Source organism: Ammospiza nelsoni, chromosome 8 (genome assembly GCF_027579445.1).
Source record: "Ammospiza nelsoni isolate bAmmNel1 chromosome 8, bAmmNel1.pri, whole genome shotgun sequence".
NCBI classification, from domain to species: domain Eukaryota; kingdom Metazoa; phylum Chordata; class Aves; order Passeriformes; family Passerellidae; genus Ammospiza; species Ammospiza nelsoni.
In genome coordinates, this window is record NC_080640.1 from 31,284,791 (window position 1) to 31,299,510 (window position 14,720).

The 14,720-nt window shown below is 44.2% G+C and overlaps 1 protein-coding gene across 1 annotated transcript in view; it reads left to right on the plus strand.

Annotated features, from left to right (window-relative positions):
- The window catches only part of PCDH15 (protocadherin related 15), a 311,085-nt gene that overhangs the window by 259,427 nt on the left and 36,938 nt on the right, over window positions 1–14,720 (plus strand). The window contains exons 28-29 of the mRNA XM_059476704.1: window positions 7,422–7,637; window positions 11,408–11,496. Of these exons, the coding sequence (XP_059332687.1) occupies window positions 7,422–7,637; window positions 11,408–11,496 (305 nt within the window). The remainder of the gene's footprint in view (window positions 1–7,421; window positions 7,638–11,407; window positions 11,497–14,720) is intronic.

A 14,720-nucleotide genomic window follows, 5' to 3' on the forward strand; every position in this document is an offset into this window, starting at 1 on the left:
ATTAATTTGGGGAGTGATAAACCACATTAATTATTCTCTATGGATCTGATTGGATTACGAGCAGTAGCCCCTGAAAGCTGGGAGGTACTGATGCTCCAAGATTTAAAAAAGGGACATATTTGAATAAAGTGGCAATTTTTAGCAAAGGATTTGCTCCTTGCTGCTTCAATTCCCCTTTTTTGCAATTCTGATTTTTTACCCAGAATTTCCAATCTGTTTGAGAGCCCATTTCCTTAATTAAAGACCTTTTTGTGCTTTTCATTAGGAATATACTAATTAAAACCAGATGTAACATGCAGAGCCTCTAATTATGAATTCTGTGCCTTGATCTTTGCTTTGTGTTTCCTTGTGCTAGAATTATTTTGCTTTTCACTGGTATTTTCATGGAACTCCTGTTGCTCCCCCTCAGAATTCCAGGCTTCCTTGAGCCCCAAACACAATATTTTCTATCTGCTTCAGGAAATAAATCCACAAAAGAATCTTTAGGGAAATTACCAGCAGGAATTGGCTTTTCCCTACAATGGAATGTTATTAGCTCTTGCTTTTCAAATATTAACACTATTAACCTCTGCTTTTCTTCCTTTATTTATTAAATTATTGAATTATTACAGATTTAAATGAGGGAAATATCAGAGGTCCTGATTCTAGTGAAGAAAGAGAATTGTCTGAATTCCTGCTCAGTTTATAAAGGTGTTTTTGTCCTGAAAATGTTTGCAGGGAAGGAATCTTGCCTAAATAATGCCAGTGAATCCAAGGCTCTGGAATTGGCTGTATTTGATGGAAATGCTTTGTTTCCTACAATATTTTCATTCCAGCCTTTTCCTGTGCTCTTTGCCCCTTTCTAATCAGATTTTTCATGGAACTTTATTCCCTTTGAATATCCTTTATTGAATATCGAATATCCTTGGAATATCTCAACAGAAGAGAGCAAAATAAACAAAGCCATTTTAGGCTGCATGTTCTGGGGAGCAGGAATTCCTCTTTTCTTCACTTCAAAAGCATCTTAGAGATCCCTCAATGAGCTAAAACAATGGATAAAAGAAACAGTTAAAATTCCTGGCTAGAGAGAGAATACCAAAGTTGATTTTTTTTTTCACAGATCTGTTATTAAATGTCCAAATTTTTTCCTATCTATGCCTATAACCTGTAGATTTATTTTGATATTTCCTTTTCCTTGGGATGACAAGGGAATCTTCAGAGTGGCAAGTTCTGGAATTCCTGAGATTCCACCCTGGGCACCCAGGGGAGCTTTCAGGGCAGCATTTGGCTCATCCCTCCTTTGGCTGTTGCACGACTCATGCCCAAAACTGAACTGCTTTGCCACTCACAACCTTTCCTTCCTTAAAATGTGATTTATGGATGCCAGAGTAGGGAGACAACATGCTTGGTAGGAGTAAAAAATCTCCTTGGAAAGCTCATTGCGGTGACAACAGCGCAGCCTCCAGCTGCTGGAACATCTGGCCCCCAAAAAAGCTGTGTGCCCTGCTAAGACAAATATTACAGGAATGCCAGGCATTTTTCCTTCAAAAATCATATTCCTGCTTTTTCTAGGCTTTCTGAACTTTTTACTCTAAGCTCTCTTACTTTCCTTTTATTTTCCTCTGGCACAATCAGAGAATTCCCTACCCTTTGGGATTTTTTTCCCATGTAATTGAAGATTTTTCAATTACTTTTTTCTTTGAGGGCATTTTGAAGATTGGTGGTCCTGAATGTGCCTTCCTGATTAAAGGCTCCTAGAGGGGCTGGGAGTGGGGAGTGTGCCTGGATCATTCCCATCCCATGGAGGAAATCCATGTGTGTGGCCTTTACTTCCTCACACACACACAAAAAGTTATTCTCTAAAGCATTAACTTGAAGAAAAATAACAATAAAATTCATTTTTTGCAATTATTTGCTTCAAAATCCAACTTTGGGAACCTCTCTTGTTCAACACCTTTTCCCATGAGACAGCCTGCCAAAAGGAATCCCTGTTTCCTTTGGCATCTGGGAGGTTTATAGCCACCACAGGAGGACAAAGTGAGCAATTCCCATTCACCTGATTTATTCCTACCTGTGTTTCTCAGAAAATTCCTGGCACTGGGGGTATTGGGAGTCAGCTGGGCAGTGATCAGTATCAGTGATGTAGTGAAGAAATAGAAATTGATATATAAATTGATATATAAATTCAAAGCAATATGAATATTAAAGAATATATGGAAATAACCATCAATATACTATAATACAGATATATTGATATATTATATACTGATGTATTAAATATGGAATATTTTATGTTAAATATAAGTTTAATATGAATATAAATGTTTTTTAAGATCAAGGCTAAACATTCCTGGTGCAGCCAGTGGCAAACTAAGGTGAGGAGCATGAGTTCCAAAGGGCTTGAGCCAGATGAGGGTGTAAAAGAGCACGGAAGTGAAGAAATACAGGAAATAAAGGAAAATTGCAATGGCTACCCCAAATTTCCAGGCTTAGGTGTCTGTACAACACCCAGAAACCTCCCCTAAAACAGCCCAGTGACAGCTGTGCTGTCAGAACTGGAAATCTGCAACAATCTGGAAATTCCTACCAGCAAAAACAGTCTGGTTCTAAAAACTGCTTTATGTGCCAGCCACTAATTGGGAACATTGGAGCTGCCATCTGCTAGGAAGGGAGGAAAAAATTCCCCTCAGCATCCCAATCCCAATCCTGCCATTTTCAATGTCCCCTTAGCAGCCTGGGGCTTGTGGGTAAGGGTGGCCCTCTGAGGGAGGTGGGAAGCATTTCAAATTAACAACTGTGTTTCACTCTGAGCAGCAAATCTGGATTTAGATCAGATAAAAAGTGGAATCATCAATGATTATACAGCTTCAGGAGTTAGTGATAATTTTTATGCTCATCCCAAGCATGCCACTGGTGACTTTTGGTGACAAGGGTCAGTGTGCTGCTGTAACAGCAAGCGGGGTTTGCCAGCCTGCCTGGGTGTTCTGCCATCAAGCTGTGCTTGTGCAGTCATATGGAGCCAGAGATTAATTAATCTGTGCTTTAAAGGCTTCATTTGTTGGGCCTTCTTGCAAAGGAGAGAAAAAGAAGGGGTTGATCACTGAGACAACAGAATGGTTTGGGTTGGAAAGGAGCTTTAAGCCCATCCATGGGCAGGAACACCTTCCACTGTCCCAGGCTGCTCCAAGCCCCAAAATCCAACCTGAACAACACTTCCAGGGATTCAGGGGCAGCCACAGCTGCTCTGAGCACCCTCTGCCAGGGCCTCACGTGCCTCTGAGTAAAAATATCCTCACTCCTTTTGTGCTGGGATTAGGGAGCACCCCAAGATTTGTGCCTCATCCTCCTCTGTGAGAGGGGATGGGAAAGGGCTGGAAGCAGCAGCAGCAATCCTGACCCAGCTCCCTGTTTGTGGGCACACCTCCACTCAATCACAGGAGGCTGGAATTTGTCCTGGTAATTCCTGAGATCATCCATATTTATCAGCCGTCAATCACAGCAGGATTTAGGAGACATCTGTATTTCTTGTGCAGAACAAAAGGCAGACATGCTGCTGGAATATTAAGATTAAGTGCAGCTCTTTCTCTTCTTTGACAGTCATAATGCAACTCTTGAGATGTCATAGATCTCTTGCTAATGAAGTGTCAAAAATATTTACCTTCAGGACAAATTACAGGAATAGCAAACATCCTTCCTAGGATTAGAGAAGTTTGGGAGGTTCCTGGGAGCAGCTCACAAGCTCTCTCTGCTGGTCCTGCCAAGCCCAGTGTCCTTAGGTTTGAGCCAAAGAGCAGAGACAGGGGGAATTCAAACAACAAAGTTAAATATTTGAAGCTGGAATCTGATCATTTTCCCAGCCTGTTTGGCACCTGTTTGCACATCTCTGGGTGGATGTGGAAAGAGCCTGAGCTGTGATGGTGGTGGGGCTGCTGATGGCTCTGGGGTGGCACTGAGCTCTCAGAACTGGTGGCAATTAACTCAGCCTGTCTGCCAGCTCGAGGCACCTGAACTCTGCAGGACTGTACAAGCTGTGAGCTTCAGATGTCAAAAGGCCTCTTTCAGTGGAGTTTAATGCCTTAAGCTCAGCTGCAAGACTTGAACATTTCATTAGTGCTGAGCTCCAGTGCCCTGAGCTTTGTGCAGAAGGCCTGACTTCATTTAATGCCTGTGCCTGCAGCATCAATACCTTAATTCGGATCCAAATTTTGTTTGTTTTTAGTCACACACGTCTCCAGGCGTGAAATGCTGAAGGTGAAATTGATTTCTGGTGTCATTGAAAGCAGTGACTATTAAAAGCTGTACATTTTATTGAGAGACAATTTGCCAATATTAAAAATATGATGGGCTTCTGACCCAGCTGAACCAAGCTCATAAATCCATTTTAACAAAGAAATTGGCCTTTTATTGGAAGGTCATCCTGCTGCTCTCCAGGGCACCTCTAGGGAGCCTTTGGACTTCACTGGGCACTCAGTGGGAAACTTGGCTTGCTCATGGATGTCCCAAAAGGAGCTGGATCCTGTGGCTGGACATTGCTCCTGTGGCTGCTGCTGGGTCCCTCATGTGCCATGTGGGGTTACAGGAATTCTGTTTTTCCTTCCTCCCCAGTTCCATTACCACCATGCAAAGCTGAGTATAGATAAACAAGAGGGTTTGGCTAGGCAAGACTTTTCTGGATTGGTCATGGTTTTATCCTGAGCTGTGTTGCATGAGCTGAATTTACCCTGGAGTCCCAGAATGGTTTGGGGTGGAAGAAACCTCAAATCCCATCCAGTGCCACCCCTGCCATGTCAGGGACACCTTCCACTGTCCCAGGCTGCTCCAAGCCCCAAAGTCCAGCCTGGCCTTGGGCACTGCCAGGGCTCCAGGGGCAGCCACAGCTGCTCTGGGCACCCTGTGCCAGGGCCTGCCCACCCTGCCAGGGAACAATTCCTAATTCCCAATGTCCCATCCAGCCCTGCCCTGTTTCAGTCTGAACCCATTCCTCGTGTCCTGGCACTCCAGGCACAGCTGAGGTGCTGTTTTAATTTTTTTCGTTGTTTCTCACCATCCAAACATCACTCTGGTGTTTCTCTCCAGCCATTTCCTTGAGTTCAGGTTGGATTTTAGAAATGTTTCCTCGTGAAGGGGTGGCAGAGCATTGGAAGGGGGCTGCCCAGGGAATGGTGGAGCCACCAGCCCTGGAAGTGTCCATGGAATGAGTGGATGTGGCACTGCACAATGTGATTTGATGGTCAAGGTGACAATCAAAGGTTGGCTGGTGTGATCTTGGAGATGTTTTCCAACCTTAAAAATTCCATTATTCTGTGACATAGTGTGTTTTCACATTCATTTCTTCCTTCAGCAATTTATTTATGTGGAAAGCCAACAATTTTCCTGACTCTCCACTGCCAGGCTCCCATCTGCTGGCTCTGGGATGTTGTGGGCTTGTATTTCCCTGTGCCAGTTGGAAAGCTGGAATGCTCTGGAAAAGCCCACTGATGTCTTTGCTTTTTTGACTAACAGAACAGAGTAAATTTCAGAAAGCTTTTTAACCTTCCCATCTTTCTTAAAATCACTAATAAAGGAGTTTGAGCTCACCCAGGAGGCAGCACTCTGGGTTTTAAAAGCCTTAAAAAACCCTGTGGAGCTGGAGAAGAAAACCAACCTAACACAATTTATATATATATGCTTTTGGTAGTCGAGCCAGATGAAGCTTTGTGAATTTAGAAGAAAGCAAAATATTGAGAGTGGGAATTTAACCAGTTGTGTGTCTGTGATGAGTGACAGCCAGTGTCATTCCAGGAGCTCATCTTTTGGGCTGTTCTGAATGAAACTTGCTCTTTCCAGCTAAACCAGCCTGGATGTAATCCTTTAAGTGCTGGATGATTCTGTCTGGAAATCTGGGCTGATAGGAGTTGGAGTGCCATGGAGCATACACAGCTTTGAGCACCTGGATTGCTTATGGTGCTTGTATTCCCTGAAAAATTATCTGAGAATGAATAAAAAACCAGAAGGTATGATTTCCACCGTATAGAACTTGTTCAATGCTGGTGAGGAAACAATTAATGATGATTAATGGCCCCCTGTTGAAGGCTTAATGACCTTGCACAGATAATTCTCTTTTAGTAGCTGTGGTGTCTCATAAACAGCTCTGCTCTCTGTGAGCAGGGACAGGACCCCAGGGAATGGCTGGAGCTGGGTCAGGCTGGAGATCAGGGCAAGGTTCTTCCCCCAGAGGGTGCTGGGCACTGCCCGGGCTCCCCAGGGAATGGGCACAGCCCTGAGGCTGCCAGAGCTCCAGGAGAGCTTGGACAACATTCCCAGGAATGCCCAGGGCGGGATTGTTGGGGTGTCTGTGCAGGGATCCCTGTGAATCCCTTCCAGCTCTGGATATCCCATGATTCTACAAACTCTTCATGCTGACACAAACCCTTATTGTTTTTCATTCTTAAGTCATGGCACTGTAAGGATTTTCCATGGATTTTACATGCACCTATTCAAAGTTAAGGCTGGTTTTCATTCCAGCATTAGCTCAAGCGACGGGCCTCAGGAGCAGTGCCAATATTTCCATAAAAACCTGCTGATAGATTCTGAAGTATCCCAGATGCTGGGGCCGTGACCAAGACTAATGAGTGCTCAGGCATTAATTAGCTCCCACCTCGCTGATCCCTGGAAGGAGCACAGGAAAGCTCGGTCAAGGTCCTTGAAACACTTCCCTCTGGATTCAGACTGAACAGGAGCATAAGGAATGGGGCTGGAGAGACCAGGATGGGGCTACACAGGGCTGTCAGGAGCAGGGAAGGTGGAATAACAATTCCTGGGGCTGCCTGGTTGATGCCAGCTCTGCATCCTGATCCAGTTCAGCAACGGTGCCAGGACAGCTCTGCGTCCTGAACTGGGGCGCCCAGCAGGGCCCTGTGCACCACTGCAGGAATGCCACTCAATCCTTCCTTATTTTAATAAAAAGTTACTTGATTGCACCAAAAATACCTGTGCTCCAACAGAATATATCTAATATGAAGGGCATTTTTGTGCAAATCTGTGCAGAGGTTGCTGAGATGTTTTTTTCTTTGATAATTTTTTTTCAATGAGAATTTGGCAGCGGAGGTTTCTCATAATTAAGCAGTTGTTGCAGACTTGAAAGTCAACTTATATTTTTAAGGTATTGTTGCAGACTTGAAAGTCAACTTATATTTTTCTACTTTTTAATTTTTATTTTCTTTCTTCTGGAGCAGCTTAATGCCAACAGAGGAGGAAGAAATTGCTGGAAAAGCAAAACTGAGTGCAGCAAAGTTAAATGAAGCATTTAAAGTAGCAGCCTGCTCTGGGATATAATGTTTTAAATGTCAGAGTGGCAGAAATTTGCTGGGCCAAGATGTAACTTTATTTAAAGGACAAGGTTAATGACTCCTTCCATGCATATTTACCTTATTTGCCTGTGCTTGTTTCCTTTTCCCCATTAGGCTGATGATAAGGACACTGGGAATTACAGTGCCATGCAATACAGGCTCATCATTCCCCCCATCAAGGACGGCAAGGAGGGCTTTGTGATCGAGGCTTACACGGGGCTGATCAAAACTGCCATGCTCTTCAAAAACATGAGGAGATCCTATTTCAAGTTCCAGGTCATTGCCACCGATGATTACGGCAAAGGACTGAGCAGCAAAGCAGACGTGCTCGTAAGTATCAGCCAGGGATTATTGGTATGGAATAATTCCTCAGGAAATTCAAACACTGCAGGAAGTTTCATTCCAGGCAGATCTAGAGAAAAGCCATCAAGTGATTGTGCTTAATTTTTTTGAAGGCAGTGGGATAAAGCTTTTCGTTTCTTAAACCAAAAGATTTTGTGACCTGTTAGGAGTGAGTTCAGAGGAGGCACCAGTTTGGGAGGAAAGGCTGGGGGAGTTGGGAATGTTCAGCCTGGAGAGGAGAAGCTTTGGGGTGACCAAATTGTGGCCTTCCAGGACCCAAAGAAGCTACAAGAAAGATGGAAAGAGATTTTGGAGAAGGGCCTCGGGTGGCAGGACACAGGGAATGGCTTCCCAGTGCCAGAGGGCAGGGCTGGATGGGATATTGGGAATTAGGAATTGTTCCCTGGCAGGGTGGGCAGGCCCTGGATCCCTGGCAGTGCCCAAGGCCAGGTTGGACAGGGCTTGGAACAGTCTGGGACAGTGGAAGGTGTCCCTGCCCATGGCAGGGGTGCCACTGGATGGTTTTAAGGTCCTTCCAGCCCAAACCATTCCATGATTCTATGTCCCTTGGTCATGTCCAAGTTGTCTTAGTTGCTTATGTTAACAAATAATTTTGGGCTAAGAATGAACTTTTCAGTTCCTGAGAAAGCAGCATTCCAGAACTGGCAGCATCTTTAGGTGTCAGGCTCATGGTTTTGTGCTGTTCAAAGAACATTGACTTAGTCCAGGCACTGAAACCATCCAAGCTAAATTTCCTTAAAACCTATAAACTTGATGGATTGGCTCAATATTAGCATAATGTGAAAGGGATGGAGTGCATTATCCACTTCATGGGAACACTGTCAAAGGATACAGATGAGAGCCAGAATCATTGGTATGGTGAATTCTGCAGGAGTTCTCCAAGTAAACATAAAAGATGACACCCTCATGCTTGACCTCCCAAAATGATGGGGAATTCTCAGGTAATTTAGGCGCTAATAGGATATTAAAACATAGCCAGAAGGAATCGACATTAACATTAGAAAGTGAAGGATGTCTCATTAATTTATAGAGGTTTCTTTCTGATGGCTGGCTGAGTGATGAGCAGTGCACCCAGCTGCTTTGAGCAAGGCCTGGAAACTTGGAGGAGCTGGAGATGCAATTCCAGACCAACCCTATCTGCCTAGAACACTGGCACATGGACCTGCTGGAATGAGCCCAGGGGAGGCACCAGCATGGGCAGAGGGATGGAGCAGCTCTGCTGGGAGGAAAGGCTGGCACAGCTGGGGGGGCTCACCTGGACAGGAGAAGCTCTGGGGTGACCAAATTGTGGCCTTGCAGGGCCTGAAGAAGACAAAAGAAATACAGAGAGACAATGTTCAAGGGATGGAGGGACAGGACACAGGGAATGGCTTTCCACTGCCAGAGGGCAGGGCTGGATGGGATGTTGGCAAGGAATTGTTCCCTGGCAGGGTGGGCAGGCCCTGGCACAGGGCGCCCAGAGCAGCTGGGGCTGCCCCTGGATCCCTGGCAGTGCCCAAGGCCAGGTTGGACTTTGGGGCTTGGAGCAGCCTGGGACAGTGGAAGGTGTCCTTCCCCATGGCAGGGGTGGCACTGGATGGGCTTTAAGGTCCTTCCAACCCAAATCATTCTGGGATTCTCCGATTTTATGCACCAAGTGCGATCCATACACTGAGATTCTTTCCCATGATTTTAACAGGATTTTCCTGCTGTGGGGTCAGAGGCTCAGGCTCTCAGATGTTATTTATTTCAAAACCAGCTCTAAAAGTGAAAAGAGAAATTAATTTAATTACTCCCATGCAGAAGAACAAGATAGGACTGCACTGGGAGGAGGTCTGGGGAGAAGAGGCAGGTACAGTGCTGGGCAGAAGCTGAGCAGAGCAAGGTATCCTCCAGAGCTGGGACCAGGATGCTTCCCCAGAGCCTGGCACAGCTCTGGGAGCAGCAGGATCTGCCAAATCCACTGATCAAAGGTTGTCACACTGGTGGGGACAACCCATGGGAAGGACACCAGGATGGCTCAGGTCAGACAGATGTGGCTTGACAGTTTGCTTCCACGTGATGGAGTTTTCCTTCTCAGCATCTGTGAGATGAAAGAAATACAAGAATTACGTTTTAAAATGAGTTTGCTGCAAGGAAGCACCTAAAGATGCTGAGGAAGGGGAGGTAGTGGATATTCACTATCATGATTTGAAATCCTGGATATCATCTTTATGATGTCATAGATAACATCTTTAATCAAATGTTTATTGGGGTTCAAGGCGTCTCCTCATTCGGGTCACCGCTACTCCCAGGAGTCCAATGGTGCCATATCACAATCAAGAGTCTTGGTAGGCTCTGCCTTGCTGAATTTAAAGCTTGGGAAGTGCCTAATGAGAGAAGCTTGGGATCAAAGGGATATCACTCGTGGGCTAGAGGTTACCAACAATTTTCTGCTTTGCCTGCCTTTACAAATGGGGATAACAAGCAAGTTAATGTTACCATGGAAACCTCAAATGTCGCTTGATTTTGTCCAACACCCTTGGTTTCCTATAACTTGTCACAAATGTGTGTTTATCCCTGGTTTTGTACATGAACAAGCGATGATAATTGTGATTTCTTCCATATTTAAAGAATCACTGCCTTTGTTTTTGGTGTTGCCTTGATGCTGTTTTCAGTTCCTGGGTGCACAGTGGTTGCTTGAATTGGCTAATGTAATTAATTCTATTAAATTAATCATTGCTTTCCAGTTCCGTTGCATGATTTTTATTTGGAGCTCATTATAATTCTGTGTTTCTTACACAGAAGCCTGTACGTGCTGATCAGGGCATCTGATGACATTTCAAGAACATTTAAATATTTAAAGTTGAATTAAGCTTCAAAGCTGGTGAATCAGTGTTTGATGTGGAAGCACATTTAGGTTTTTCTGCTGCTGTGCTTCCAGGGCTCCTCTTTGGAAAATCAAGGCTTGTTTATTTCTTTTAGAATCAACTAACCCTTGATTTTTAAATTTATCAGCTTTAACATTGGCCTAGTTTTCAAAATTTTCCTCCAGAATCCTCAACAGATTGGAGTGGTTTTGGGTTCATAGTAAAAAACAAAAATTGCCAGATATTTGCTCCGAAGTTACTCCATACCTCGGTGGAAAACTGAAATTTAATTTTATTCCACCAAAGCACACAAGTATTGAGTGGATTAGAAGCATTTTTCCTCCTTTGTTTTTCTTTTTTATTTAAAGGAAAAAGCTCAGTTGCAAAATGTGCAGTTTTAGGATAGAGGGAGAAGCTAAAACAATTAGAGATTAAAATAAAACCTCTCACTGATCACTTCAACGTAAATGAACAATTTCCTTCCTGATTTTCTAACAAAGTAGCATTGATTTTGTGGAATCAATCCTGTATTTCCATTTCCCTTGGTGCACATTGCATGGGTCCAAGAGAGGATTTTCCTGGCATCCAAACTTCCCAAATGCTCAGAAGTAATTTTGAATACAGCCCGTGAGATTCACTAAGTCAAATCTAAACTAAGAGCAGCTTTTCCTGTTCCCACCTTAAAAATCCGTAATTCTGATGCAGACCTGGAATTACAATTCCAGTTAAATCTTTGATGTTTATGGGCTTTGGCTGCAAGATTTCCCAGCTCTCTTATTTGGAATTAAAAGGGGAGATGTGGATATCAGGGCGTGGTGTGGAGGCAGGAGAGGAATTTTCCCATTGCTGTTGGATGGGGAGGGGGCTGTGCCTGGCAGTGCCAATTGAATTTCCCTCTTTTCCTTCCAGGTCTCTGTGGTCAATCAGTTGGACATGCAAGTGATTGTCTCCAACGTTCCTCCCACCCTCGTGGAGCAAAACAAAGACCAGCTCATTGGGTAATCAAATTATTTCATCTCCAAATATCTGACAATTCCCTGGCTTTGGGATTGGATGGATCAGGGAGTGAGGGAGGTTTTTTATCTGGTCAGACAAAACATGTGTACACTTCTGGCTTTTTGTAACACAGAGACAATTTTCTCTACTTGCTGTCATGGAATTAGTCAATATGGGATAGAAAATGCTGTAGGAAATAGTCTATAACCAATCTTTGTCCTTTTTTTTGTCATTTCAATCAGTGATGAGTGGCACTTCCCACAGGTCTGGTCCATCCTGCTTGTGGTTGTGCATAGAATTTGAAATACTTTGGGGTTGGTGGTGGAGCCAGTCATTGGAAAAGTCTCTGAGTGCCTCATATCTTCACTGGGCTAGGAAAAATTCCTGATGGATTTGCTCCTGGAGATTTGGGAGATGCTCCCCTTTTCTCCCTCTGTTTTGGGCCAAGTGTGCGTTGGCTCTGAGAAATTTGAACATCAGAACCACCAACAAAGTTGTTCAGGCTGAACTCATGGGGACTGCACTTCCTGAAACCAGGAGTAACTTCCTGAAGGGAGGGATTGCCTACAAATAGGAATAATTTCCTAAAATTTTCCTAAAATAATTTCCTAAGATTTGCCTACAAATAGGAATTATTTCCTAGAACCAGGAATAACTTCCTGAAAGGAAGGATTACCTACAAATACGAATATCTTCCTGAAGGAAGGTATTGCCTATAAATACGAATAATTTCCTAAAAGGAGGGATTGCCTAGAACCAGGAATAACTTCCTAAAAGGAGGGCTTGCCTATAAATAGGAATAACTTCCTAAAAGGAGGCTCTGCTGCTCTTAGGTGGGGTCAAGCTCTTTTCTCAGGTAACAAGTGACAGCAGGAGAGGAAACAGCCTCAGGCTGCACCAGGGGAGGTTTAGATTGGAATTTAGGAAGAATTTCTTCATGGACAGGGTGGTTTCAGCATTGGAAGGGGCTATCCAGACAAGTGATGAGTCCCCATGCCTGGAAGTGTTCAAAACCATGTGGAATTGGCACATGAGGACGTGGGTTAGTGGTGAGCAGCGTGGTGATGGTTGATGGTTGGACTTGGTGGCCTTGGAGGTCACTTATAACCCAAACTTTTCTGTAATTCTGTATTTCACAGTGAAAAAAGCTTTGGAACGAGCACAAAGTTTAAAAAAATCAGGTTTTGAGTTCTCCAGGTCACCTTGGGAAGTCGTTACCTTCACAAACACCATGGGCAGATCAGTGTAGCTGGAGAATTCCTTTTCTAAGAATAAGTTTTTAAGAACAGCCTTTGCCAGAAGAATTACATCAACTTGTTTTCAAACAGGTCCATTCATTCCGGAAAATATTTGTAGAGAACAAATATCTCAAAAATAATTTTGTAGCTGTGTATAGAGGTCTATTTCACAGTGAAATCTATTTATTTCAGGACTCTCTTCAAATTTCTCATGTTTTCCTCCTAAATTTAAAAGATCACCCTCTCCCTGTTTTTATACAGGTTTAATAATTCGTGCAGCCTATAAAAACAAAATAAGTATTTGTGATTTTTTTTTTTCTGTGTGTGCAACCACAGGCAAAAGGAAAACAAGTTATTTGGAATCTCAGACAAAAGTAGTTTTGCTACTTCAAATAATGCATTAATTTATAAAAATTAAATGTGTAATTAATTAACAGATAAAAAGACTATCATCAGCTCTGTCTAGTGGGAAGTGTCCCTGCCTGTGGCAGGGGAGTTGGAACAAGATGATCCTTAAGATCCCTTCCCAACATAAACCATTCTGTGGTCTGTAAATTAAATTAGTCACTACACAAGTTACTCAGCTCTTTCTCCTCTCATTTTGGAAAATACTAATCCCTGAAAATAGAACATTTAGCCAACATTGGTGATGGGGAATGTTAGGGAGGGGGGCACATGAGTCATCTGTGGAATTACAGTGACTTTTCACAATAAAATAAATAGTGGTTTAAACAACTTTGGAGGGGAACTTATACCAGGTCCTGTCATTTTCACAAGGAGTTATGAGGTATTAAGAATTACATAATTCAGTTTTTCCAACCTCAGCACAGCCACAGATGGGTGGGAGTTAATGGTCCATACAAAAGGAGCAAAGCAGGGAAGAGGAGATTTAAAGCACCAATATTTGGCTTAGGACTTTTTTGAGGAATACAATAGACTTGTCTTGGCTGACACTTCTGATAGGATCTTTTGCAGTCATTTAGTGTTTTCCTCCAACTGCTTTAATTTCATCAAGCTTTTCATACTCTCATCAGTGTCCCATTTGCCTTTTCTCTTGCCCACTTTAATTATGGCTGTGCAGAGAGGCCCCTTTCTGTCTGCTGCAGGATAGGCAGAGAAAATAGGCTGAAGCTTCTTGGAAAATTCAGTGTGTGCTCCTCTGCTTCAGAAAACTTGGTGGAGACAGATGATGGAGTGTTCTTGAAATATGGAAATTTAGGGGAGTGCTTGTTTGTTGGGCAATGAACAGCATTTCATGGAATCATAGCATATCCTCTGTTGGAAGAAACCCAGAGGCATAATCGAATCTCACTCCTGAAATAAAACAGCCAAAGTGGTTCTCAGAGCATTTAATTCCTTGGTTTTCATATGGTGACCACTTAAAGCTCTGCCTAAAGTCAGATAAGCCAGACTGCCAAGAGAGCTCTGAGCTTCTCCCATCCTGCAGGGAACAGAACTATCTTGGGAAGTAAATTCCTCTGTACACTGCTGTATAGATGAGATATCACATCAATTCCTCTGAACTGGAATAGTGGAGTGGCTTAAAATGAGAGTTTGGATCAAAGATAGAGAGTCAGAGAGTCACAAACGGGCTGAGGCTGCAGGAGCTGAGTGGGCACCTGGTGTCCCCTCCCTGCCCCAGCAGGGCCATCCCAGAGCCCAGGGCACAGCATTGTGTGCAGCCAGCTGTGCCCCAGCCCCAGGGAGGAGAGCCCCCAGGCCGTGTGGGCAATGTGCTCAGGGCTGGGCACTGCCCAGGGCACAAGTTGTGCCTCCTGTGCAGGGCAATTGCTGGGCTCAGGCCCTGCCCGTGGCTCTGGTGCCATCGCTGGGCCCCGGAGCAGAGCCTGGGCCCTGCTCTGCCCCTCCCTGCAGCCAGGCCCAGCCAGGCCTGAGGGCCCCTCTCAGCTGGGGCTCCTCTCCAGGCTGAGCAGCCCCAGCTCCCTCAGCCTGGCCTGGAAGGGCACCCACATGCTCCAGGCCCTTGC